At 54.9% G+C, this 25,868-nt stretch overlaps 2 protein-coding genes across 3 annotated transcripts; both read left to right on the top strand.

Annotated features, from left to right (window-relative positions):
• The first annotated feature begins 926 nt into the window (after nucleotides 1-926).
• On the top strand, nucleotides 927-18,598 carry AFAP1L1 (actin filament associated protein 1 like 1). Of its 2 annotated transcripts, XM_015876278.3 has the most exons (19): nucleotides 927-1,067; nucleotides 10,671-10,799; nucleotides 10,961-11,044; nucleotides 11,314-11,411; nucleotides 11,546-11,657; nucleotides 11,932-12,030; nucleotides 12,424-12,635; nucleotides 12,971-13,150; nucleotides 13,757-13,843; nucleotides 14,068-14,161; nucleotides 14,269-14,421; nucleotides 14,547-14,758; nucleotides 14,870-15,015; nucleotides 15,553-15,631; nucleotides 15,751-15,865; nucleotides 16,066-16,230; nucleotides 16,461-16,639; nucleotides 16,853-16,981; nucleotides 17,373-18,598. In XM_015876278.3, exons 1-19 carry the CDS (start codon nucleotides 1,052-1,054, stop codon nucleotides 17,394-17,396), a joined length of 2,313 nt encoding a protein of 770 aa, XP_015731764.2. In that variant the 5' UTR covers nucleotides 927-1,051; the 3' UTR covers nucleotides 17,397-18,598. The 2 variants fall into 2 exon arrangements, with proteins under 2 accessions (XP_015731764.2, XP_015731765.2); XM_015876279.3 differs by lacking the exon at nucleotides 11,932-12,030.
• Nucleotides 18,599-18,762: 164 nt separating this feature from the next.
• GRPEL2 (GrpE like 2, mitochondrial) lies at nucleotides 18,763-25,705 on the top strand. Its single transcript, XM_015876281.2, has 4 exons — nucleotides 18,763-18,858; nucleotides 20,345-20,513; nucleotides 21,252-21,333; nucleotides 22,185-25,705. The coding sequence occupies exons 1-4, from the start codon at nucleotides 18,797-18,799 to the stop codon at nucleotides 22,538-22,540; spliced, it is 669 nt and encodes a 222-aa protein (XP_015731767.2). The 5' UTR covers nucleotides 18,763-18,796; the 3' UTR covers nucleotides 22,541-25,705.
• Nucleotides 25,706-25,868: the final 163 nt, after the last annotated feature.

Here is a 25,868-nt window from a genome sequence, read left to right as displayed (position 1 = left end):
TCTGTGCTCTTTGTTTCTTTTTCTTCTCGAGCTTTGATTCTGCATCCATCATCCTCGGGGGCTTCTGGGGGCTGAAGGTGGCAGGGTGGGGGGGTGCTGTCAGTGCTGACCCTCTGCTGCAGCTCTGGGATCCCAATGCTGTGTGCTGGGGGTGGGAGTGGATGTGATAGCACAGCGGTAATTGCTGCTGTCGGCTTTAGTGCAGCAGTAATGAGCCAATTGGGTTTATAATGATTTCACCCATATAAACTACAGCTCCCTAAATCAAGCTCGGCTGTTTGAGGCTATGAGGATCTTCCAGCAGCAGCGTGAGAGATAAAGCCTGGAGGGGCCAGAGCTTCAGTTAATTCATAATAATAGTAATATCAGCACCACAACAACCAGAAGCTTTTAATTTTCAAAGCATTTTGCCAACATCAAGTAACTGTTCCTCATCGCTCCCAGCACAGCCATGATGGGATAACTGGGGCACACACCTCTGGGACAGCAGACAGCAGCACCACACGGGCTGCCATCCCTCAGGATGTGCAGTGACCCTGAGAGCAGCGGGTGGCTCACAGTATGGCTGTGCCCACGGTGCTGCTTTGGCTGTGCCATAGGGTTGGCTGTGCCCTGCCCATGCCCTGTGGGCAACCCTTTGGTTTGAGAGGGAACCGGGGCTCAGTCCCAAAGGGAGAGAAGAATGGGAGCAGGGCTGGGCTGCAGCCTGGGCACAGGGGATCAGAACGGGCTGCGGGCTCTGCGGTGCCCGGTGCTACCGGTGCTCCCGTCTAACCCCCAGTTCTTGTTGGGGCGCAGCAACACAGGACCAAAGGGTGCATGGAGAGAATGGATACGGAGGGCTCCGGGGATGCCGGGGCAAAGCACCCAGCTCCGCACACGGCTCCGGCGGGGCGGGGGCACCATCCCGGCGGGCGCGGCTCAGGGCGGAGCGGTGCCGGTGCTGCCCCGCGCCGAGGGAGGGGAGGAGCGTTGCGGGACCGCCGGCACCGCGCTGCCACTCGCCCGTCCGCTCCTCCCGGGGCGGTCACCGCTGCCCGCGGTGCGGAACATGGACCGGCTGAGCGGTGAGGGCACGGAGCGGGCGGGGGGAAGGGGATGGGGGTCGGTGCGCGTTGTCACCTGCGGCTGAGACTCTGGTGTTGGTCGGGAGGGTGAGCGGGGGATGAGCGCTCGGTGCGCTCGTCGAGAAAGTGGTGATCCTGGGATTGAGTTTCCTCGTCGCGGCCGTGGCACCGAGCACCCGGAGCTGCCGGGTTGGAACGGGATGGGGAGGGACCTGCTGCTGTCCGGTGCCTGAGATACGGGGAAGGAGCGGTGTGATGCTGCCGGGCACTGCCGTGCGCTACCCCGGGGCTGTGCAGCAGCGGGTGGTGTCGTCGGGCAGCGCCCGGGTCCCGGCCTTGGTTGGTGCCGGAGACATGGCCCTCCTACAGGGCAAAGCTGCTGTGTGTGCTGCTCGGGGTAGGCACCAGAAAGACCCGAGGGTCAGGAGTTCCCCTTCCCGATGGAAAAGGATGGGGTGGTGTTTCCGCGCTGGAAACGTGATGTGAGGAGTTCGGCTCTGGGGATGCAGCACGCAGTGTGGGTGCTGAGGAAGCAGTACATTGCCTGGCATCACAAGAGAGGACAGGGACAGCCTCCCCTTGCAGCACAGCCAGCTCACCTGCCCCACAGTGCTGGCTCTGAAGGAGGCTGCTGCTGCAGGAGGAGTGTTGTCGAACACATGCGGTGCCAGGGCCCAGAGGACCTCATTGATGGGCAAAGGGGAAAGCTGTGCAGGCTGCTGGAAGGCCGTCCCACCTGTGATGGGCATTGCTCCCGGTGCCACATGATGAGTACTAAAGGCTGTAGGATCCCACCATGGGGAGGTGATGGCGTGTTGCTGAGCCCAGACTAGGGCTTAGTAGAGATGAACCCAGTCATGGCACAGGATGTGCATGGAGATCCACTACCCATAACCCCAGCATGGTCATCCACTGCCCCAGTGCCTGGCATGCCCCACGTTGCATAGGTTTCCCCATTGAGTCAGAGCTGCACTGCTACTTTTACTGCCTCATAGGTGCCTTCTATGGTAGTGGTGAAGGTGCCTGCTGCTTTACTTTCAGTATGTGTAATGAATGGCTGTTGGCACTCGGATTGCTCTATGCTAACGTAAACCTTCTCCAGATCCTCCTGCTCATCACCAGAGCCTCTGGATCCCTCTGAGGCTGTAGCTGTGCAGGGAGGGCATGGAGTTTTGGTGGACGAGGGGCCTCTGACCCAGTCCCCAGCTTCTCTATGCTCTCTGGCAGCTACTCCAGGCTGCACTGATGTGCCTGTGATTTGGGGATGCTCCATACCATGAGCCTTTGCTCCAGCTGGGCTGTGCTTGCTTCTCCTCATTAATAACTCTTCTCTTGACCTTTCATGCCACGAGAATTTTGATCTTGCACCATATCTGTGGTCTAAATCCAGTGAAGCCAGCAGAGATGTGTCAGGGATAAACTTGGCTCCAGCTCACCCACAGGAATGGGGAGGCATTGGGCTGGGAGGGAGGCAGACAGGCTCATTCCTGACCTGCAGCCTGGTGAAGGGGGCGAGGAGCTCTGGGGCCAGCTGTTAGCACCAGGCAAGTGCCGAGCTCTCCCCCGCATTGCAGCCATTCCTTCCGCTGGAAGCTGAGCTGCCTGGTGGTGGGGTCCTGTTTATAGCCCAGGGAATGGGGATGAGCTGTCCCTGGGCTGCCCTGGTCCAGGCAGGCAGTGTGTTATTGCCCCATGCAATGGTGGGGCTGCTGGGCAGGATGGGAAGCAGTGGGTTCCTGCCTGGTTAGCACCTTCCAGGCGGTGACCCCAAGGACTCCTATCACACAGGACTGTCTGGAAACCTGCCTCTTTCCAGTGCTTTCTCTTGACCTGGAAGTGCTGTTTTCCGGTGGAAACGTGCTGAGCTGCATGCTGACGTGCCCTGTGCTATACAGCATACACCAAAACGCTGCCTGCAGGAGGGCCGGCACTCCTCATCCCATCCCAGGAAGCTTTGTATAAGTTTTTAAAGTTGTCTCATCCTGAACAGTTGGAGGGCTTTGTAGAGGAGAGCAGGGAGTGAAAGCTGGGCTCGGCCCAGTGTTTGCCTGTTGTTCTGTGGCCAAGTTGCTTGCTGGGACACAAGATAAGGGTTTTGCAAAGTGGAGGCTTGAAGTGGTTTCTGACATCCCAGACTCACGTCCTAATCCTTTAACTCTTCCCTACACCAGTCCAGTCTGGCACAGCTAAAGGAACAGGTATCTCTTCCTGCATGGAAGGTATCTTTTTCCCATGTCAATGAATGGCAAAACTGCCATTTCTATATAACATCTACGAAATATCCCTCTCCCAGGGCAGGCAGCTTGGCCAGAAAATCCCCAAGGAGCTCTGCATTGTCCCTGCCTCACACACCAGCCCTGGCATGAATAGTGCTGGGTCCTGCCACCCGCAGCCCAGGCACCGCTGTGGCCAACAACACCCGGCTGTCATCATCCCTGGGTGCCAAAAGCCGTGGCATTCAGTGAGCTCCAGTCCCTCTGTGCTAATGATCTGCAGCATCCGTGGTGGGAAAGGATGAAAATCTCTGATTTGATGGTCCCACCCTATGGAACCTGCCTCGGCTTCTTCAGCCCCTTTGATTTTTGCTTCTGATAACGCCTCTCATCAAAGGAGGGCTTTTGGCAGGCAAGGGAAAACACTGGCATTTCGTAACAGTTTGGAATGAGCGCAGATCTTTGCTGGGAGGAGTTTCTGTGCTCAAAATCTTGTTGTTTTTTTTACTTTTTTGAAGTGGGTTTTGCCTGCATGTGATCCTGGAAGTGATATGAGTGAGGTCTGGGTGCTGCTGTGTGCTCTGATTGGTGCCAATTAGCAGGAGAGCTCTGGGGAGGAGTGTGATGAGCAGCCCAAGCAATGGCTGTGGCTGAGCAGTGGCTGTTCCCTTCCCCCTGGTGTTTTTGAACATTTGACCCACCAGACTCACCAATGACAGAGCAACCCCTCTGTGTCTCATTGTCCGGCAGGCTCTGCCTCCTGCTCGACACAATCCTTGTGTCATCTTATGCTTTGGGAAACTGAGGTTGTACAGGGCAGAGCTAGGAGTAGGAGATGAGTGGGAACAGGTTTGATAGCTGGCTTTTGTGTACCGAAGCTAAAAGCAGGTAGGGTGAATCAGTCCCGGCACCATTGGAGACATCAGCACCTACTGGGGTGGTCACACCATCCCTTGTGCTTGGGTTTGGCTTTCCCACCATGCTGCACTGGCTGTCCTGGCTCCACTCCTGCCCTGAAGGAGTTAAGTGGGTAGGAAATGCTGCAGGCTGGTGGCCTTGCTGCTGCACCTGATGCTCCCCAATGGAAGGAAACGGAAGGGCTGTTCTCAGCTGAGCAAACACACTTATCCTGCCCTTGAGGATGCTACAGCAGCACGGCTCCGGTCCCCAAAGTGCAGAGACCCTATGGGTATCCCCACTGTATCTACCCCACAGGGCTGGGCAGGGCTGGCTCTGGGGTGCTGACTTCATAGCGATTTTGCCCATGTGATTTTTCTGCTCCTCCTGGTTTTTACTCCTACCACCACCCCCTGGGCATAGCTGGATGCATTCAGAGAGGCAAAGCTGGTTCTGGCTGATTCCCCATCCATCCTATTCCTGCAGCTCCTGTGTCGCCCCAGCCCACCCCCTGCTAGGGGAGAGTCCTGTGTCCTCCTGTACACAATGGCCCCATGGCACTTTTCCTATACAAAGCACATCTGCTGTATGGGGCTTTGGGGAAGGGTGATGCCTGGGACACAGAAAGCTACCATCCATCCATAGGGCTGAGATGCCCATTCGGGAGGTGCCTGCTGTGTCACCTGCACACACAGGGTGTGCACTTGGCATTGCCTGCAGCCACCCTGTGCTGCTCTGTCCCACTGCTGGGGCCTCTTCCATTGTGGGGGCACGGCAGCATCCTGCTGTCTGTGCTGCTGCAGGGCTGGTTTTGAAGAGGCCAATGCCAAAATTTTCCTTGGAAAAAGCAGAGTTTATTCTGGGTTCTGGCTAATCCTAACATCTCTCCTCAGCCTGAAGCTTGTTTTTATACATTGCTCAGCAGGTCTTGCCCCTGCCCGACTATTCCTTTAAAAGGGCATCTCAAACCTCTCTTTTCCTTTCATTACTTAAACACGTTCTCAGCCAGCAGCTCTTATCAACCCAGCCCCGCTCCCTGCTCCCGGGCTCCCTGCAGAGCATCACACTGATTGCTGAAATGTCACCCGCTGAGCGCAGCCCTGTGTGCTCACAGAGCTGTGTCCTTGGCACTGGGCTGTGCCTGGGCTCAGGGAATCCTCACCCAGAGGCTTTGCCACATCCCCGTACCTTTGTTTGCTCAGCTTCTTGCTTCACTCAGCAGTAAAAGAAGGTGATGCAGAAAACTCTGGGGTCAGCTGCAGCCTCATAGTTTCAGAGGGGGCAAGTTTGCTTTGGGTGAGCTAAAACAGCCCCTGGGTAGCATCCACAGCACGGGGCACCAAAAGGCTCCTTATCTGTGTCGGTCACAGGAGGTGGTTGAGGGTGATTCAATCATTCCCCTGTTAATTATTACCTGCACAGCTCAGGCTCATGGAGCCATTCTGCTGTGGTGCAAGCACTGTGGGGATCATGTAGCAGGCAGGGCATGGGCCTGGGGGGCTGAGAGAGGGGGCTCAGGCAGAGCGTGTCTGGAGCATGATCTGAGCTCTCCCTGGGCTGGGCTCACAGCTCAGCTGCTGGCTTCTGGGGTCACTGAGAGCAGGGCTGCCAGATAAGGCTTTCAGCAGAGCTATTTATATCAGGGAGAGAACTGCTGCTGGCACATAGCTGGACCAGGCACAGGGCCCTTCTCTCAAGGCGTGCTGAAAACAGCAGCAGTAAACGTGTGCCAGTGGTCAGCACAGCCCTGAGTGCCTGGGGTGCACGTTTCCAAGGGTAAAAGCATTCCCTGGCTGCTTTGTCTCCCTGGTGTCTCTTTCTCCCCTGGTCCCAGTGCTGGAGCAGGGCAGAGGGCAGCAAGCTGTGGGCTCCTTACTGTAAGATGAGAATGGATGGGTCGCTGTGCCGGTGGGGACCTGCTGTCCCCTTGAGCAAGCACACTGCACGTTCAGATCTCAGGGCTGCTTTTTCCAAGGCTATCAGATGAGGATATTAAATACTGCAGTGTTGTGTTGATTAACTCCCCAGAAGGTGTGTGCCCCTGCCCTGTCCAATGAAGCTTGGCCACTCAGAGTGCTGCAGGTCCTGCAGGTCACTGCTGCCTGCTGTGCAATAGACACTCAGGAGGAATGAGCCACCTGTGCTCCGCAGTGCTGGGGATGCTGCAACCCCTGAGCTGGGGACACCTGTCCTAGGGTGGGGGTTAATGGCTGTGGGGATGGTTGGAGAGGGGGTTGGGGGTGCACAGGAGGAGCCTGAAGCACTCGCTCTGGCTGCCAGTGCTGGAAGTAGAGACGCTGCCCCCACCCACTCCTCTCAAGGGGCCCTTGTTCACAAGGAGGAGATGATTCATGGGCATCAAGAGGCCCCTGAGCAAATCTTCCACTGTTATGGGATGTTTCCAGAGCATGAGTGTGATAATTAATAGCTTGCTTTTCTCTTAAACCCTCTGTGCTGCAGTGTGCCAAGTTACTGGGTACGCACTCTGACAGGAGGGGACTTTCCAGGCTCTCCTTGCTGCCAGCCCAGTGCAGCTCAACCTTTGCCTACTAGGAGTTGAGATGCTGCAGGGCCTGGGGCAGCATGGATGTGGTGGAACAATGGTGGGAGCTGTGCGCCTGCCTCCTGTCCATGGAAACAGCCCTGTGGGAATGGAAATGGACCCCAGCACTGGGCTGGGAGGCTCCAGCCTTCCTTCCCTCAGAGCTGCTCTGAGTGCTCAGTACCACTGTCCTCAGGTGCTGTGGTCGCCCCCTCCCCTCCTGCACCCCACCTATTCGTGGCATCCCAAGAGCTATAAACATCTGTTTACTGCTGGTGGCGACTCCAAGCAGTGCTCCTCCGCAGGCAGAGCATCCTGGGGCCCTGCCCACGCCAACAGGAAGGATTTATTTTTGCTCGGTTTTTATTTTAGCTACAAACAATGGCCGTCACTCCCAGCATCCGATTTCCCCTGGCCCCCCTCACCCCCGGCCTCCACCTGGCGCAGGAGGAAGTGGGACCTGGGGGATGGGGGGACAACGGAGCCATGGGCTGAGTCCCTGCAGTGATGTTGCAGTGCTGCTCCATGGAACTGTTCCCCCTCCTCAGGGCTCCCTTGGGCTTTGGCTGCCAACCAGCTCTGCTTTGCAGCCACACGTGCATGGTCTTATCTCTGCCTCTGTGACAGTCAGTCCATGCATACGGAAACGGTTGCGTTAGCTTGGCCGGAGACTCTTCTTCCCCTTCCTTCTCCTCCTCCTCTTCCTCCACCTCTCTGCAGGTTGCTGAAGCAAGAGCTGCTGCTTGCTCCTGTGACTGTGCATTGGCTGAGGAGAGGGAACATGCTCTGCAGCTGCGCCCAGAGCCTTATCTCCAATCCAGAGGACACAGGTTCCCAAGAGAAATGTGTTCACAGGGTTTAATAATAGAGCTGTCCTGGGCACAAGATGGGGGAGTGGTGTGGGGTGCTGCTGTAGAGGAGGGCACCTGCTTGATGCTGTTTGTGGGGTGTGCTGGGGTGCAGAGCAAGCGCTGCCTGCTGACCTGAGCAGCAGCAGCATCCTGGTGATGTCTTGAGCATCATTCTTGGTGCTGGTCCCCAACCCTCCTGTCCCAGGAGTGCTGCCCTGGGTCTTATCCCTCCCATCCAGCCCAGCTTAGCTCATGCTAAAGCCATCTGCCTCCATAGCTCCCAGTCCTCCCAGGCACAGGGACCTCTGACATCTTCCCATTCCTGCTGCAGCAGATGTGGAGAGCTGCGCATCTCCATTGCAAGGCTCCCTGTCCTGGGATGCCCGCACCCAGCAATGAGAACTGACCTCATGGTGTTTGGGCTGCAGCAGCACCCAGCAGGTGGGACCCTGTGTCTGCACTGCTGCTTGGCAGCAGGGGACATGGGCTGGGCTGTCTGTGACTGGCGCCCTTGCTCACCCAAGGGCAGGCCGTGCTCTGGTATCAGACACCGAGCCCCTGTCTGTGCCATCCACGCAGTGACCCGTGGGCAGTCTCTCCTGGCTTCCTGCAGCCGCCTCATTAACCTCCTGTGGGCTGGGAGCTGAACAAGTGCAGGAAATTAATTTCTTCCCTCCCTCCGCTCCCCCAGGCGCAGGCTCGGCTCTGTGCACCCGCTGCACATCAAGGCCCCTTTGAGCTGCTCACCCCCTCACCCCCCTCTTGGCTCCCGGGGCAGCTGTAACAAGGGAGATGCAGGGGACAGCTCAGCTGGGGAGGAACAAAGGAGCCTTCAGTGCTCTGCTTTGAGCACTCGTTGGCCAAGGCGCTGCCTGCTCTGTGGCCCTTTGGCCCTCAGTTGGTCTGGTGCCCTGACAGAGGTCTGTGATAGATGTCCCGGGGGATGCACTGTGGGCTGCAGTGTGCTGTGAGAAGGTGGCATAGGGCATGGTCCTTATCTGCTGAGCTGGGGCAGGGAGTGGGTAAGTGTCTCCCCAGGTGCTGGCAGGACATCTTGCTTTTCTTCTCAGCTGCTTCCTCACTAGCCCAGCTCCCTGCCAAGCCCTGCAGCTGGATCCTGGCCGGCCAGAGGAAGATGTCTCACCTGGCAGTGTGTTTCCACCATTTCCATTCCACGTGTGTCCTTGCCTCGGTGAAAGGGGAGAGCAATGGGAGTTGAGCACCCACCCACCTATATGCTGTATGCTGCTTTTCCAGCTCCAAAGCTCAAGCAGCAGCCCTGGTCCTACTGTGCCCTCTTCTTCTCCATGGGCTGGGAGATGCTGCCTGCTCTCTGCTGCTCACTGCCCTCCTCGGGGTCTGCCTATGGGAGATGGGCACTGGCAGAGTCACGCTGAAGGGCTGTGCTGGTGTTTGGCTTGGCGCTGGGGAGGAGGAGGAAGCAGAAGGTCTGTGCAGATAGAAGGCAGAGGCAGCAGGATGCGAGCTACATCCTGCCCTGTGTCCTGGGGAGCAGTGCTTTGGAGCTGGGCACGCTGTCCTCTTGCTGGGGGGATTGCCTTGGCTGGGCACTGCTCAGCATCAGCTGGATCACACTGAGCTCCCCTTTGGCTGAGGGATATTTTGCTCCCCGCAGCAAACATCCCCTCACTGCTGCCTTGCTCCGCACTGCCCTGCAGTTATGGGGCAGACAGTCCTTCCTCTGTGTCTCTGCAGAGCAGTGATAGTCCAGCAGTATTCCCAGTGGCTCTGTGCTCTGTCCATGAGGCATGAGCTCTGCTTTCCAAACACCCCATCACTCAGCACATCCCAGCTACCACTGCGGTCCCCTCTGGCCTCTCCCCTGTCCCTGCAGACCTACAACCAGCTGCAGGGCCACCCCAGCTGTGCTCAGATGATGTTCAGTTGCTGCCAAGATCTCGCTCACATTTGCATTGAAAGAAACAGTTCTTGTTTTTTTCTCCCCACTGTTGATAGTCTCCAGAGCCACAGGTTTGTTGGAGTCCTGAGCTGGGTCACTCAGAGCTGGACTGTCGCAGGTGCTGGATGCTGCAGGTGCTACCCACAAAACACAGGAGCTGAGGTTTGTCTCCAGCTCTGTTCTGCTCAGCAGAGATCAGGGGAGCAGCCTGGGAGCTGTGTGCTGGAGCAGCTGAGGAGTCCATCCCAGCTCTGCTCTGGGGCTCTGGTTACCAGCAGAGCTCTGCCTCAGGCCATGGGCTGAGCAGGGCTGGGGGTGCTCTTGATGCACACTGAGGGGTGCTCAGCGCCCTGCAGCACATTAGGGGATGAGCAGAGCTGCTCCCCAGCACTGTGCCTGCAGCAGGGGTGCTATGTGGCAATGCCTTCCTTTCCCTCCTCACCAGCATGCCAAATATTGCCTGAAGGGATTCATTTTGTCTGTAATCCTGCTCTGAAATTCAAGCACGTGGAGTTGTGTTACGCACGGGTGCAGCCTTGCAGCAGCTCACAGCAGGTGTGCTGCTGCATCAGGTGCCCCATCCCAGGGAGGGAGCACCAGCAGCCGTGCTACACTGTAGGTGGGACAGAGGTGTAGTGTTATCTGCATGGAAATGTTCACGTGCTGAGCCCTTTGATAGCAGTCCAGCAAGCTTGCAGAGCTCAAGTTTCCACCCACGGGCTGCATCCCAGTGTCTGTGAGCGGGTGTGTGCAGAAGGAACACGTGTGCACTTGGCAAACAGCCGCGAGACCAGCCCAGGCTCTCAGCCCCATGGGGGTCTTCCATGTGTTGCAGCCCATTCTGTCTTCTCACATCTTTTTGCACCTTTATTTCAGCACCTCTGGTGTCGTCCCTGTGCATTTCATGTCTGGCTGTGATGGGGGGGAGAATGTCCTCAAGACAAAGGTTGATTGAGTTCCTGAGATTGTCACAGTTTTGAGCCAAAAGTTGACTCAAAATGTGCTGGACTGCTGGGCTGGCTTGGAAAGTGCCCCATGCCTCCCGTGTGCCCTTGTCCCAGCTGCCTTTTCTGCTGAGCCTCAGCTCTGTGTGCCTTTCCCTATGTGCAGAGGGGCTGTGGGTGAAGCCCAGCATCCTGACATCACCACATTCAATGGGCTTTTCTCTGCTTCCCCCAGTGCTGGACCAGCTCCTTCCAGAGCTCAGCATCCTGCTCAAGCTGCTGGACCATGAGTACCTGAGTGCCACAGCCCAGGAAAAGAAGGTGGCTGTGTCCTCCATTCTGCAGAAGCTGCAGCCACCCACAGGTCAGTGTCCCAGCACCATGGCACCCAGTTGCTGTCCTATTGGCATTGTGTCCCCAGCCTGCTCTGTGGCCATGAGTTGGCATGTCTAGGGGGCAAGAGGTGCTGGTGTTCGCCTGGCCATGCTGCCCTGCTCCAGGCTGAGCTTCCTTCCTCACTCCCAGGGAAGGACACGGACTTCATGTATGTGAACACGGCCTCCCTGAGCAATGGCACCAGCTTTGTGGAGTCACTCTTCGAGGAGTTTGGTATGTGGGACCATCCCAGGATGGTGCTGGGTCTCACCATTAGGTGCTGGGCTGGGCTCCCAGTTGGCTATGGGGGCTCTCAAGGGGGCAGGAGGGAGGCTGAAGCTGTGTCCTTGTGCCTGAGGAGGGCATTGTCATCCTGGGTGCCTGTTCCTGTTTCCCTATAGCCATACCCATGGGTGTTTGGCCTGGGGGCTCCCTGGGGACATGGGATGCCCATCTTTAGGGTCTTGCTACTCCCTCACCCTCATCGCTTGCTCCCAATCCAGACTGTGACCTGCGGGATCTCCGGGATATGCAGGAGGATGATGGGGATACTAATGACAGCGTTGGTGTGGAGCTCACGAGGAGCCAGCCAGCAAAGAGCGTATGTCCCAATACTCTGAACTCTCTGCACCAGCACGGGAAGGTGGCTGGGACCTGCTCCTGCCTCTCACACCAAAGTGCCTGCTGGCCCCTCAGGGACGCATGGCCTCTCACTCACTGGTGTTTCTGCCACAGGCTCCTGCAGACCCCCCTCCGCCTCTGCCCACCACCCCCCCACCTGAGGATTACTATGAGGAAGCGCTGCCCCTGGGCCCTGGCAAGGCCCCTGAGTACATCACCTCCCGCAGTGAGTCCTGCTCCCGGCCGCGTCCCACCTGCCCCACAGCTGAACAGGCAGAGCCAGACCCTCCTGGTGAAGGAAGTCACCCGCAATGCACCGCACCCACTTATTTCCCATCCCATCATGCTGCTTTGCACCGGGCTGTTTGCTCCTTGGTGGGGTGGGGACAATGAACAGAGGTGACAGCCTCAATGTCTGTGTGCGCTTGCAGCAGGCGCACGTTGCTCTGCCCCACTGCAGGCTTACCCACAGCCTTGGCCGTCCTCTGCTTCCCCTGCAGACAGCTCCAGCCCCCCCAACTCTATCATGGATGGCTACTATGAGGACGCAGACAGCAACTACCCCGTCACCAGGATGAACGGGGAGCAGAAGAACTCTTGTAGGTACCTGGGTGCCCTCACCAGGCAGGGAAGAGCTTCAGCAAAGTGGGCGTGAGACATGGGCTCAAGCAAAGCTGAGAATTGCTACGTGCTGAAGGTGCAGTGCAGCGCTGCCTGGCTGCATTGCCAGCAGGAGGGGAGGCACTGAGCTTTCCTGACCTGCTCCTCTGCTGCACCAGGAGTCTTTAAAAGTGTGAGACTTGCAAAGAAACAAGCCAGCCCCAGGGTTTGTACAGGCATGCCATGGACTGGCTTGTGGCCTGCAAGCATCATGAGTGATGTGGAGGGGAAATGAGGGACATAGGAGTAGTTGGGGTCAAAGTAGCAATGCTTTTGGAGCAGGATGTGGAGCTGCTCCATCTGAATGGGGTAACTTGCCTGCTCCCTTCCAGACAACGACTCAGATGCCATGAGCAGTTCCTACGAATCTTATGACGAAGAGGAGGAGGAGGGGAAAGGCCAGCAGCTGACACACCAGTGGCCATCAGAAGAAGCCTCCATGAACCTGGTGAAGGACTGTAGAATATGCGCTTTCCTGCTGCGCAAGAAGCGGTTCGGGCAGTGGGCCAAGCAGCTCACCATCATACGGGATGGCAAACTGCTGGTGAGCCAGGTGCTGGTGGGGCACCAGGGGTGGGAAGAGACCTGCAGGTGGGCAAGGGGGAGGGCAGCAAACCCTGCTCCAAGGTTGTGACTACTCCACAGCACGTGCAGGGGTTGCTGCTGCTTCCTTTGCATGCAAACAAGGGGCTCCTTGCTTTGGGAGCCTCTTGGCTAGTGAAGGGAAGGGAGAGGGCATCCTGCAGCCTTAGTATTGTTAAGTCTCTGCATAGCAAACACAGCCACCTCCATCTGTGCCATTGGCTGCAGGGTTGCCCATCCCTACCCACCATCCTGGGCATCAGCTGAGCCCTGAGTGGTTCCCCTTGCTTCTCCCAGTGCTACAAAAGCTCCAAGGACCGGCAGCCACACGTGGAAGTGCTGCTGAGCACCTGCAATGTCATCTATGTCCCCAAGGACGGGCGACGCAAGAAGCACGAGCTGCGTTTCTCACTTCCCGGCGCTGAGGCACTGGTGCTGGCTGTGCAGAGCAAGGAGCAGGCTGAGGAATGGCTGAAGGTAGGCTGCTGCCTCCCCCTCATTCACAGCCTTCCTCTTACTGCCCTTGGGAAGGAGAATGGGAAGGGGCTTTTCCTCTGGCTCTTATCAGCTGTGGGGATGTCTGGCTAACTGCTTCCCAAGCCCCGGGCGGCTCCTGTGCTGATAGCCGGAGCCCCTCACCAGGGAGTGGAGTGGGGATGTTTGCACACCCCCTCCTCTTCCTCGTGGCCCTTTCCTGCCTTTGTTCTGGGTGTGGGAGGCAGGGAAGGGGCCATCTCTGCTGTGAGCCCTGAGCTGAGAAAGGGGCTGTGCTGCCTGTCCTGCAGGAACAGTGACATAGGGAACAGTAGGGTGTGTAGTGCTGGCAGAGTGGTTGTGCAGCTCCCAGATCCCTCACATCCAACCCTCTGACCAGGCATCTCAACAGCAGGTGTTGTTTGGAAGGGGTCTCATGCAAGGGTTGGTGCTCTCAGCAGGACTAGTGGTGGGCAGTAAATCTGGGTGCTGCAGAGACCACTGTGACCAGCTGGGCTCAGGCTGTGCAGTGGGAGCTTGGCAGTATGGGGACAGTTGTCTTGGTCCCCAGCCCATTGTGATGGGCTGCTCAGTGGCCTTTCTCCACAGGTGATAAAGGAAGCAAGTAGTGCAGGAGCAAGTGGGATGGAAGTCCCCACGTCCCCAGTGATGCCCTGCAAGATGGACCTGGATAAGGTGATGTTTTCTGGCTGTGGCTGGGAGGACAGGGACCGGCCCAAGTTCTATGTGGGACTGGTGACCTTCCATCCTCACAGCAGGTCTGTGGGGCCAGTGGGCTCCAAGCACAGGCTGTATATCCCAGCCTTGTGCTGGAGGGACAAAAGCCCAAGCATGCTCATTGCTTGGGGCTAGGCAAAGGGATGCTTCTGAACCAGTGTCTGCCCTGCTGTTCCCCACAGAGGCTGTCACAGGAGAAGCACACCTCCGACTCAGACAGTGTGGCGACGGGTGAGACCTGCTCCCCCATGGCCCGCAGAGAGCACTGTGAGAATGGTATGGCCCTGGCGAGATGGGATGTCCTCCTGGCCCATAGAGCACAGACACTGCCATGGAGGACACTGCCATGGGTAATAGGGGCTATCAGGGCTGTTCTCTTCCAGGGAAAGGCAAGAAAAGTGGCTTGGCTGACCTGAAGGGCTCAATGAGCCGGGCAGCAGGGAAGAAGATCACCAGGATCATCAGCTTCTCCAAGAAGAAGCCTTCCCCCGAGGACACGCAGACCTCCTCCACTGAGGAGGATATCCCATGCTGCGGTTCGTGGGGCTGGGGGCAGAAATGGGTTCTGAGGGGCTGTGGGGTGGGAGCTCCCATTGAGCTCATGGAGAATTAGGGCACTCCTTGGGGCTCCAAAATGGTGCTGAGACATTTCTATCCTCAGGCTACTTGAGCGTCCTGGTCAACCAGTGCTGGAAGGAGCGCTGGTGCCGCCTCAAGGCCAACACCCTCTACTTCCACAAGGACCGCACCGACCTGCGCACCCACGTCAACGCCATCAACCTTCGGGGCTGTGAGGTGGTCCCAGGGCTGGGCCCCAAACACCCCTTTGCATTCCGTATCCTGCGCAGTGGGCAGGAGGTGGCTGCGTTAGAGGTGAGCAGGGCACACTTCAGCCCCTTCCCTGCAGCGGGGCTTTGTGTTTTGGGGTAGGAGTGAGGGTCACTTGAAGCCAGACATGCTCCCCAGCCCCTTCTCTTTCCACAGGCAAGCTGCTCAGAAGATCTGGGCCGCTGGCTGGGCCTTCTCTTGGTGGAGACGGGCTCCAAGACTGCACCGGAGGCTTTACACTATGACTATGTTGATGTGGAGACGATTGCTAACATTGTGACAGCCGTCAGGCACTCCTACCTGTAAGACTTTCCTCGTGCTGTGCTAAACCACGATGGGGTGGGATGGTGGGCTTCATCCTGGGCTGTTGGGCAGGGGCACAGACTAGGATGGGGTTTTCTCAAGATCCCAGGAGATAAAAGGGACATCCCAGAGGCTGGCATTTCTCAAAGCAATGCATCTTCCCTTGGGCAGGACTGAAATTAGAAGGTGCTTTTTGAGAAGTTGTGGATGCCCCATTCAAGGCCAGGTTGGATGGGGCCTTGGGCAATCTGATCTAGTGTCTGATTTAGTATTTGGCAACCCTACTTGTGGCAGAAGAGTTGGAATGAGAGGATTTCTGAGGTCCTTTCCAAACCAAGACATTTTATGATTCTTTATTAATGCTGATGAAGGACCTAAGGGATTTGTTTGCTTAGGTAGGGCAGGGCGAGCAGACAAAAGCAAAGCTGTGTCCCTGCCCAGAGCTGGGAGAGCAGTGAGATTAAAGAGCCCGTTATGGGGCTGGCAGGGATGTCCTGGATAGGAAGCCCATGGCACATTCATCCCTTGTCCCACAGGTGGGCCAGCAGCTCCCAGGACAGCCGACCCGACTCCTCCCGCGTGGTGTACGATGATGTCCCCTACGAGAAGGTTCAGGTGAGCGTGACTCAGGGCCTTACCACGTCCCACCGCTGTGAAGGAGGTGTCCTGGGGATGCTCGGTGGGTCGTGGCAGCCCCATAGATGTTTCAGTATGCTTTCCTGTCCCCGCTGCAGGCTGAGGAGGAGTCAGGACGGCCAGCGGGAGCCCAGGTGAAGCGCCATGCCTCCTCCTGCAGCGAGAAGTCGCGGCGAATTGACCCGCAAGTCAAAGTGAAGAGACATGCATCGAGTGAGTGGGGGTCTGCCAGGGGACACTCAGAGTGGAGGAAGCCCCCGGCCTCTGTGTGGAGGCTGATCCCACCAGGGGGTTCTGGGTTGAGCTGTGCCAGCACAGTGGGACCATGAGGGGTATCCTTGTAGTTCATGTTGGGCTCAGGTGGTGCTTTCATAGGCTGGAGTCATTGTGATTGGCTCTCTTTGTACATGCAGATGCCAACCAGTACAGGTATGGGAAGAACCGGGCTGAGGAGGATGCCAGGCGTTTTCTGACAGAGAAGGATAAGCTGGAGAAGGAAAAAGCAGCAATCCGCAGTGAGCTGGTGCTGCTGCGGAAAGAGAGGAGGGAGCTGCGGGAAGCCATGAAAAGCAGCTCAGGTAGGTTGCATACTGTGGCTGAGGATGCTCAAAGGCACCCGGGTACGATGGGAAGGGCCCGGATTGGAATGCAGGGCTTGCAGTGTGGCCATGGCACTTGTGAAGGTGCTCAGGCTTAGCTGCAGCACACTGCTGGGCCAACAGCCCCATCTAGTGTCACTACCCAAGAGAATGGATGGCTGCCCGGCCTTGGTAACCTCAGCCACTGAACCAGGTACTTATGTGTCCAGGAGTGAAGCTGCAGGACCTGGAGCAGCGTGTGGCTTTGTTGGAGGAGCAGTGCCGGCAGAAGGAGGAGCGCCGCGTCGACCTGGAGCTCCAGCTAAGCGAAGTGAAGGAGCAGCTGAAGCAGTCGTTGGCAGGAGGGCCGGCCCTGGGGCTGGCTGTGACTGGCAAGGCTGAGAATGGGGTACGCACCTCTTTTTCCTTGCTCTTCTGGTACCTGCAAAGGGGTTTGGGGAGGGAATAAGCAGCAGTGGGGATGAGAAGACACCCCTGATCTTTATCACATTGCTGTTAGAGGTAGGAAGCAAAGCACTGACGTAAGCTTTGACTCCATGACGGTTTGTGCTTTCCTGGCACTTTCTGCTCCTTAGGTTTTGTATATCCTTCTTTTCCACAGGAAGCTACAAACAAGCCAAATGGGAGCCCCCCTGAGCACTTGGTTCCTGTTAACAGCGCAGCTGAACTGAGAAAGAGAAGCCCTTCCATCCTTCCTGCCAACAAGGGCAATGTGCTGAGGAAAGCCAAGGTCCTGCTTCACTCCTCCTCTCTTCCCTGGCTCCCAAGGAAATCTCAGTTTTTCATCCTGTCCCCATATATGACCAAGAATTTGGGGGACTGTGGATGCTCCTTACTCCAAACACAAGGGATGCTGCCTGGGTTGCATCTGGGCTGGTCCCCTTCAGTGGCAGAGGCTACTGATGTGAACTTAGCCTGCAGGAGATTTGAGGGGCCCAGGGCTGGGTGGGCAGCAGTGAAAGCATTACCTCTTCAATGCCCACGGCAGCACTCACCAGCCTTTGGAGATGCTGGGGTGGTCCAAAGCCCCCGGGAGGGAAGGAGGCCCTCAAAGGGCTCAGTGCTCACTCCTCCAGCCTCTGATATCTCTTCATCCCCCATTTTTTCCTCTTCTCTTGCAGGAATGGGAAAAGAAGCAGACTTAAAGCAAGCAGTGGGAACATCTGCCAGGCTCCAATGGACACTGTGGCCCACTGAGGAGCTACAAGGCCCCACTCTCCCAGGCGTGGGGAGAAGTGCCCTCCCTTGCCCCTCTGCTACAGCACCTGCCACATGGGCAACACTATGGACTGTAGGGGAGGGGATTTACACAGAGTGGGGGTGAGGCGCTGGAACAGGCTGCCCAGAGAAGCTGTGGATGCCCCATCTTTGGAGGCATTCAGGGCCAGGTGGGATGGGATCCTGGGCAGCCTGATCTAGAGGTTGGCAACTCTGCCCATGGTGGGGGGGGGGGTTAGGGTTAGGACGATCTTTAAGGTCCCCTCCAACCTAAGCCATCCTATGACTGGGGAGGCAGGTGGGGAACAGGAGTCCTTTGGTGATCAGGGTCATGTATTACTGGGGAGCCTATCTCTGTGGCCAGGAGCTTGGCACAAGGCACATACCTGTGTGACACAGACAGCACGTGGGACAGATGCAGCCATCGGACACCCTGCTTTATCATGTTCTACCCACCAGAGGCCTGGCAAATGTTTTCCAAAGTGACTGTGGACTGCTTGGGGATTCGTGGCTGTCTGGACACTGGGGTTTATGAGCTCAGGACCTGATCCTTTGGACATGCCCATCATTCACCCTTCTGACTCTCAGCTCCTCGGGGTCTCATCTCAGGGTTCTTTGTGCCTCTGGCTGACTCTGCTGCATGCCCTCACCCAGTGCCCCCTCCTTGTCCTCCAGGCACACTTGCTTCCTTTGGGAAGAAACAAAGCTCAAGCATCAGCAAATTAACAGTGGACACCTTTTGATCTTATGGAGCAGCACAGCGCTGCTGTAAGAGCTGAGGCTGGAGGAGGCAGCCCGACTCCCCAGCCCCATGCTGCTGGAAAGGCCTGGGATATAGAGTTTGCCAAAGCACGTCGTCAATGTGGAGCAAGGGGAAGTTTGACAATAAAAACATTTAAAAAGTGCTTTCAAGTGAGAGGACTGGAACAGCAAGGAGGGACGGGGGAAGGTCGTTCAGCACAGGTAGAAACAAGGGAGAGGAACAAAAAGGGAAGACCCAGGCTGGTGTGCCAGGGACAACAGAGCACCATTTGCTGCTAGTTTCCCTCTGCAGCTTGTTCCCCTTTAACAACCCCATCAGCAGCTCGCAATAAAACCACTGGCACGGCCCATTCGGGGCTGCAGGGAGCGAACTGGTGTTGTTCCTCTTGCAATGGGACCCTCATAACGGCATGGGGGTGGGACGGGGACGGATCCCCGCACATGGCCGTGGGCTGCGGGGACACATCGCAGGCCAAACACGGCAGCACCACCCGCGGGAGGCGGGGCGGAGCGGGGCGAGCCGGGAGCTGTAGTCGCGGTGCGGGCAGCAGGCGGCCCGGGGAGCATGGCCGGCAGCTCGGTGCGGGCCGGGGCTCGGCTGTGTGTCCGAGCGGTGCGGTACGGAAGGTGGGTGTGGGTGCGGGGACTGTGCGGGATGCGGGAGGGCGGCGGGGAGCGGAGAGGGACGGGGCGGTGTGAGCGGGGATGGGCCGGGCCTAGAGCGGCGGGTCCAGGCCTGTCCCGGCCCGCTGGGTGAGCCGGGCTGCACCGCTGAGCTGGGCCGTGCTGCGGGGGAGGCGGCCCTTCATGCGGGGCAGCTCGTGTGATGGCCTCCGTAGGATCCCGGCTATCGTGTCTGTGTGGTTTGTGTGCTGTGGGGTCTGAGTTATGGAACAGCACTGAATCCATTCCTGCTGCTTTGGTTATTTCTAATAGAGTGCGGGCTGATGGAAAAGAAAGCGAAGAAAGTGGATGGTGCCTTATTCTGTTGGTGGTGGGGTTTGTTTGTTTGCTTGCTTGTTTTTATCCTTCTGGAAAGAACTGGAAGGTCACACGAACACAATAAAGCGATGCCTTAATGGAAGTAAGTGTGAAAGCTGCCTTGCCCAGGTCCTGGCAGCACAGTGGGAGCCGAGGACAGCCGGCTCTGTGCAGGGATTGCAGGAGCTCGTAATGCTGTTGGGTCCCAATGGGGAGTCCACGAGGTGTCCTCTGATACCACGACCCGGTGGGGGGTAATGAGGAGATTTCAGTCCAAAGGACCCATATGCAGATGTTCCTGCAGCTCAGCACTTGCGTGCTTTGTCATGTAGATGTGGGAGGAGAAGTGCTTGAGGAGTAGGTGGGGTAGAGTCCTTGTGTGGTCTGTAGCATTTGGGTTTGGGAAAGAGCAGTTGTTCTGAATGCAGGGCTGTTCCCATCGATAAAATACTCATCTTTAAGGATAGCTGACTTTGGCCATGTGGCTGCAATCAGCTTCTCCCCTCCATCTATCTCTATGCCCTCTCTGACATCAGCGTGTAAATCTTTCTGTAGCACCAGCGTAGTCCTGTGATCCTTTCACACCCACTGGGACTTCCCCACGGCTGTCACCTCAGGATGTGTCAGCTTCCTCCTGTGGGATTCCTCCTATTTTTAGGGCAGCTGCGACCAGGACCATGTTTAGGAGATAGAGGACAGGCTGTAAATAACACTCACCCTTTGTAGTGGTGCGTTTCTTTCATCCTCAAGGAAGCAGTAAATTGAGCAGCGTTTTCAGTTCTGCTTCACACTCCTCGAGTTTCCCTTTGGAGTCAAGTCAGCCCGTGGTTCTTTTTTCTTGCTTCCAACTTTTGAGGCAGACTTGTCTGAACAGCCCACGGGGCGTTGCGCTGTGCAGGAGTGCTCTGCAGCTGGGTTTCACTGGCTGGAGACAGCACTCCATACCGGCAGCTCTCTGCTTCACGTAGGCAGGGCCCCTGAGTGCAGACAGAACTCGCTCATAGCCCTCTCCTACGCACTGAAACACACCCCATCTGTGTGCTCTGAATCACATCGACTCGGTCAGCTTCACTTCTTGGATGCAAAAGACTTTGACTGTGTTGGAACTTAACTTTCCCTTTCTTGTCACTAGTTTGTATTTCAGGGAGCCCCTGTGTGTTTTCAGCACTGCAGCTCAGCAGAGAAGTACAGGAGATGAGTGTGGGCCTGAAGATCCCCGTGATGAGCCGAAGCATCCCCTTCCTGACTGTGCCTTAGAGCACAAAGCTGTCAAATTAGAAGAGCAAGTTCGGGACTTAACTGTGAGTTTGCAGCTGGTGGCATCACCGGCTTTCATTTGGGCCCCTTGACTTTCACTTTCAGCCTTATCTTGTTCTGTAAGAGTTACAACCCTTAGACGATACCTCTGTGTTGTGACAGCGTTCAGAGCAGCTCTGCCTTCCCCACAAACACACAGAATCACAGTGGGAGCGGGATGCTGACACTTTGATCCCAGCAGGCAAAACTGTATGTCAGAGGTGGGCTGTGGTCAGTTGATTTGCAGCATTGTACAGAGGGAACATCAGTAGCTTTGTCATGGTCAGTGTCACAGATTATAATGTCCTGGGTCTGTGTTGTCTGACAAGTCAGGTTTGGTGGCTGGTGGGAGGATAAATACTGCAGCACAGGGCAGTTCTGGGGATAACTATCCAGAGTACAACTTCAGCAAGTGACAAATGAGCTCGTTACTGATCTGTTGCTAAGACCTGCCTGCTGGAGAAAGGAGCATCTCAATGGGTGCAGTGAGTCATGCAGAAAGCAGCAGCCTGACAATGTGCTGAGCACTGAGTGCTTCTGGCCTTGGGTGTTTTGAGGGGGTTGCAATTGTGCTGATTAATCAGTAGGAGAGAGCTTGGCTTTGCATGTTGTAATGAAAACGCTGGAGCCTGGTGCAAACTTGGTGTGTAATGGCGTCTTTTTTGGCAGTATCAAAGGGATTGCAATTTTGTCAGAAAAATCAGCTTTATGGCACTGTCTGATGTCTCCTTTTGCTCTTATAGGAACGATACAGGAAAGCTTTGGCAGATTCTGAGAATGTCCGGAGGAGAACGCAGAAGTTTGTGGAAGATGCCAAGCTCTTTGGTGAGCAAAGTGACACAGGGCTGTGTTTGCTGCTGCATCCTGTCTGAGCACAAAATGCTGATCAGCAGCTTTTCTCTCCCCATTGCCCTGATCTTGTTTGTTGTAAGTGTAGCATGATGTTTGGCCTGGTCCGCTGGTGTCTGGGTGTTACTCCTCTCTGTGTCCAGCTGTGTCCTGTCAGTGTTATTTCAGTGCTTTATGGTCTTTTCTAAATAAAACAGGCCTGGTGCTGTTGAAGGTAGTTCTCAGTAATTACAGGTTCTTTTGTGTGCTGAGAATTGCCTCTTGCAGGATGTATTTTGTGGGTTTTCATCAACTTGTGGTCTTCTTTATTATATTAACAGTCTCTTCTGCTCTGGCTTTTAGGTGGTAGATCCTGTCTGGGACAAAGGGGGTGGTTGCTATGTCAGATGATCTTTACAGTTTCTCTGATAAACATTTTCACATCAGTGGAGTGAGCTGGATTGCAGGTTGGGAACTGAGGCAGGTGAAGGGGGAAAATTGCTGTGTAGTCATTGCTCTCTGCCAGCTCCGAGAATGAGAAAGCATTGTTTTCCATAGCATGTGTAAAGATTTCTTGTTAGTTAATTTTAGTGGCTTTCAGATTGGAGCTACGTCTGTTCCTGTTGTGCTACAGAATGGATGTTGAGCTCTGGGAAAATCAGCATTATTAGTTGGGATTTTTTTATCTTTATTTGCCTGCTTGTTTTGAGTTTTAACCTTTTATGTGCAGTGTGATGCAGATTTGTGGGGGAGGGGGAAAGGGCTTATTGAAGTTACTCCTGGAATAGAACACAGGGCATATGTTCTATCTGTTGTCCTTCATTCATTTCTTATTTCTTTGTTCATAGGGATCCAGAGTTTCTGCAGGGACCTTGTGGAGGTAGCAGATATCTTGGAGAAGACTGCTGAGAGTGCTGCAGAGGAAGCAGAGCCCACTAATCCAAATCCAACCCTACAGAAAATCTACGAGGGCCTCTCTCTCATAGAGGCCAAATTGCAAAGTGTATTTGCCAAACACGGCCTTCAGAAGATGAGCCCTGTTGGTGACAAATACGATCCATACGACCACGAAATAGTTTGCCATGTCCCAGCTGAGGGGCTGCAGCCGGGCACGATAGCACTGGTGACTCAGGATGGCTACAAACTCCATGGTCGCACTATCAGACACGCTCTTGTTGGCGTGGCCGTGGAGTCACAGGAGTGAGTGATGCCCCTTGGCATCTGGGACCTGACTGGGCTGAGGACCTCTCAGCACTCGTGACAGCTGCAGCTGCATGTCTTTACTTATTTATTAAGCTAGATTCGTATTGTGCGTTGGCTTCTTCATAATGCGTGCAGTCTTTTTTGCCATTAATTATAAGGTACTTGTATATTTAATGATCCTTTTTTTGGAGTATGTGGAGTAGTATTAGGAGTTCAGCTATTTGTCAGAAATGTGGCAGTACAGCCCCGTTCTCTGATGCTCATTTCTCCAGTAGAACTTGGATAGGGAAGGGGAGAAGAAACAGAAATTCTTTGAGATTTAGGGCATCTTGTCCCTCAGCTGCATCTCTGAGATGGATTCCAGCTGTGGCCTTCAGGCAAGTAACTCCTCTGCCTCAGTTTCTGTATCTGTATGGAGGGAACATAATACTTATTGACCTACCTCACAGGGATGCAGTGAGGCTTTTTCTTTGGTGAGCACTCAGAAGAGGAAAAGCTCAAAGGGCTGAGTATTATTATTGGGCTGATTTGGGTATCTTCCCTTGTCCCAGACCCCTTTGCTGGGGTCAAGATGATTGAGTGCTTGGAGTGACATTTAGGGCCATTTTAACTCCTCTCAGATCTCTCTTTCTCCAACCAAAAAAGTGTATTTTAGAGGAGAGTAATCTCTCTTCCCTGGTGGGTATTTGTGCATCTTTCAGGCATGATAAACGATCTGCTTTTTGTTGCAGCTGCTGGCAAAATGGAGATGTGCCCTTAAGTAGGAAATCTGGACTGCTTTATTTTCTCCAGCTCTCCAATAATGGTACTCAGATAACACTAACTTGTCATTGACATTCAGATTCTACCCCTGTGTACTCACAGTAAATGTGAAACCATTTGGTTGGGGTTTTTTTTTTGACTCCAGGAGGAAAGAAATCTTTTCTACAAAAGTCTCAAGTGTCCTTGAAACAGTTTCAGCAGCGGTGACAAGAAAGGAAGAGAAGCAGAAGGCAGGGAACTGAAGGCTGACCTCGAGCTATCCTCCTAGTTGGAGGCATGCTGCTGTCACAGTATGGCATATGTATTTCCCAGAGGTCCTTTTGCCAGGGAGTCCATTTATCTCAGCTGAAAGGATGCAGTCACCCATTAAGATCAGAATTTAACCCTTGGGAGAGCAGTAAGCAGCATAGTGACAAAACAACTGTATAAGCCAGTCTGTGGTTTGCACTATATAAAACCCCCAGGCATGGTGGTTTTCAGGTTATTTCTTACAAATTCAATAATTCCTGCCTTTTTAGCTTTTGGAATTGGATCTATGGCCCGGCAGTTATTTGAGATCTGCTTTCAAAAGCTCTTTATTGTGATGGGTGCCATCACTGGTTTGGAAGAAAACTCATTCTTCTCCTATTCCTTTGCAGGCTTTGGTTTTGTAACCCTTTTGTGACGGGCTTCAGGGTAACGGCAGCCTTCATTGAGCATCTATCAGCATTATTTCATGTGAGGAGACTGTACGCAGAGCATAGGCAGCTAATGGGTTGTCATAGAACTTCTAGGGAGGTGCTTGTTTTGATCTGCTGCACACAGGCTGCTTTGACTGCTATATGTGGGTGACCCGGTGTGGTTTTGTGCCTCCAAGTAGTTATGTTTGCAGAGAGGGACTTGAGATTTCAGCCCTGGGACGGTGCTTCATGGCAGCAGCATCACTTAGGAAGAAGCTCTATTCAGTGCCCTCGTTTTATCACACTGCAAATAGGAGGGGAGAGCCAGCTGTGCAAATGAATGTCTAACATGGAAGATTATTTATAAGGAACTGAACAGAAATGCAGGCATTTTAGGTAAGAGGTCATTTTCACTCATAGAAAGGCTGCAACTTAACCTGAGCCATACTTAAAGTGGCCAAAAGTGATGGGATCCGAGGCACCTTTAAACTGACCCACTGTGCAACCTGACTGTGAAGTTATGCTACATCTGCTTGGACTGTTTGCTAGGCCTGTCTGTCACCCCAGCTAGCATTCACTCTTTTTTGCCTTAAAGAAGTACCCTAAAATGCACTGCAGACTCTGTCTGTCTGCAGTATGAGGTTATCTGTTATATCTGGGGTCTGCCTGCACTGAGGCACTGCTGTGGCTGGAGCAGCAATCTGAGCTCAGGTTCCTGTGCTGTTTCTGAACCCCCTCCCCAAGCTATTTTCCCAGTTTGTGCCCCAGTTTTGTACATCTGTGAAACTTCTGTAGATCTAATTAGGCTTGATGATGGTTATTGCAAGATACAGGTAGTACTTAGTGGCTCTTGCAGAAGTTACCAAAGACTGTTGTTGTTTGTCCTGCTTGCTTTGAATTGTGAAAGGGGAATGAAAGAACCAAACGTGGATTCCATCACAGAACTTACATTTCCTTGGCAGAATGGGGTTCCCTTGCCTTTCAAGCACACTTAATGATGATCTCTTATTGTGGATGAGATTGCTTCCCAGCTTGTGCAGAGCTCACACAGCACAGTGGGATGAGATGGGTCCCACTCAGTGCTCTGCAGTGACACCAAAGAGTCCGACCCGTCAGCTTCTTCCCTGCTGTCACTTCATTCCAACCATCTTTGTTAGAAGGGATGGAGCAGCAGAGGAGAGCGAGTGCTGCATAACTGCACTGTACCTCTGCACCTCCTGCTCGTTTCCACTTGCTCACCCAGCCATGAACTGAGTGCTGCCCCACCAACATGTTGGCTCAGAGCAGGAGCGGTGCAGAACATGAATGTCTCTTTGAGGACCTTAAATTCTCAGCTCTTCCTCAGCAGAAGGAAGGGAGCAGCTGTGATAAGTCAATGGCTGCGAGAAGCCCTCTTGCTTTTGAAAACTATTTAAGTTTTAGATTGTGAATACGGCAGTGTTTTGTTGTTGTTTTAATGTGAAATGTTCTGGTACGACTCGCCGAGGCACATGAACAAAGCATTGCTAAGCTCCAAAAGTCTCGATTCTGTTTTAATTGGTGAGAATAACCCATATATATGTATATATATACTGTATGTTGTGTTTGGGTGCTGTGCTCACCCAACGGGTCTGGCTGGATGGAAAATAAGACTGGAGTGTGGGAGCGGTGCAAGTAACCGACAACAACATTGGAGTTCATGTTGGAAAGGGCTGCTTTTCTTTCCATGTCCAGATGCTGTTTGCTAATTAAACAAAGAATAGCAATTGCTGCTTTTCCTTTCTTTTCCCACTCGTTCCAAGCGGCGCTGTGGATTGCGAGCAAACGCAGGCGGTCCATCCATCGCTCCTGTTGGACCTACGAGCATCATCGTGCTCTGCCTGCGGCTCCTCCGCCTCCTCCCCCGGAACGGATCGCGGCGCACCGCCC

This window comes from Coturnix japonica, chromosome 18 (genome assembly GCF_054131305.1).
Source record: "Coturnix japonica strain WE chromosome 18, WE-NBRP24, whole genome shotgun sequence".
Taxonomy (NCBI): domain Eukaryota; kingdom Metazoa; phylum Chordata; class Aves; order Galliformes; family Phasianidae; genus Coturnix; species Coturnix japonica.
The sequence above is the reverse complement of the archived record's forward strand: the minus strand, read 5'-3'. Positions and strand labels throughout refer to the sequence as shown.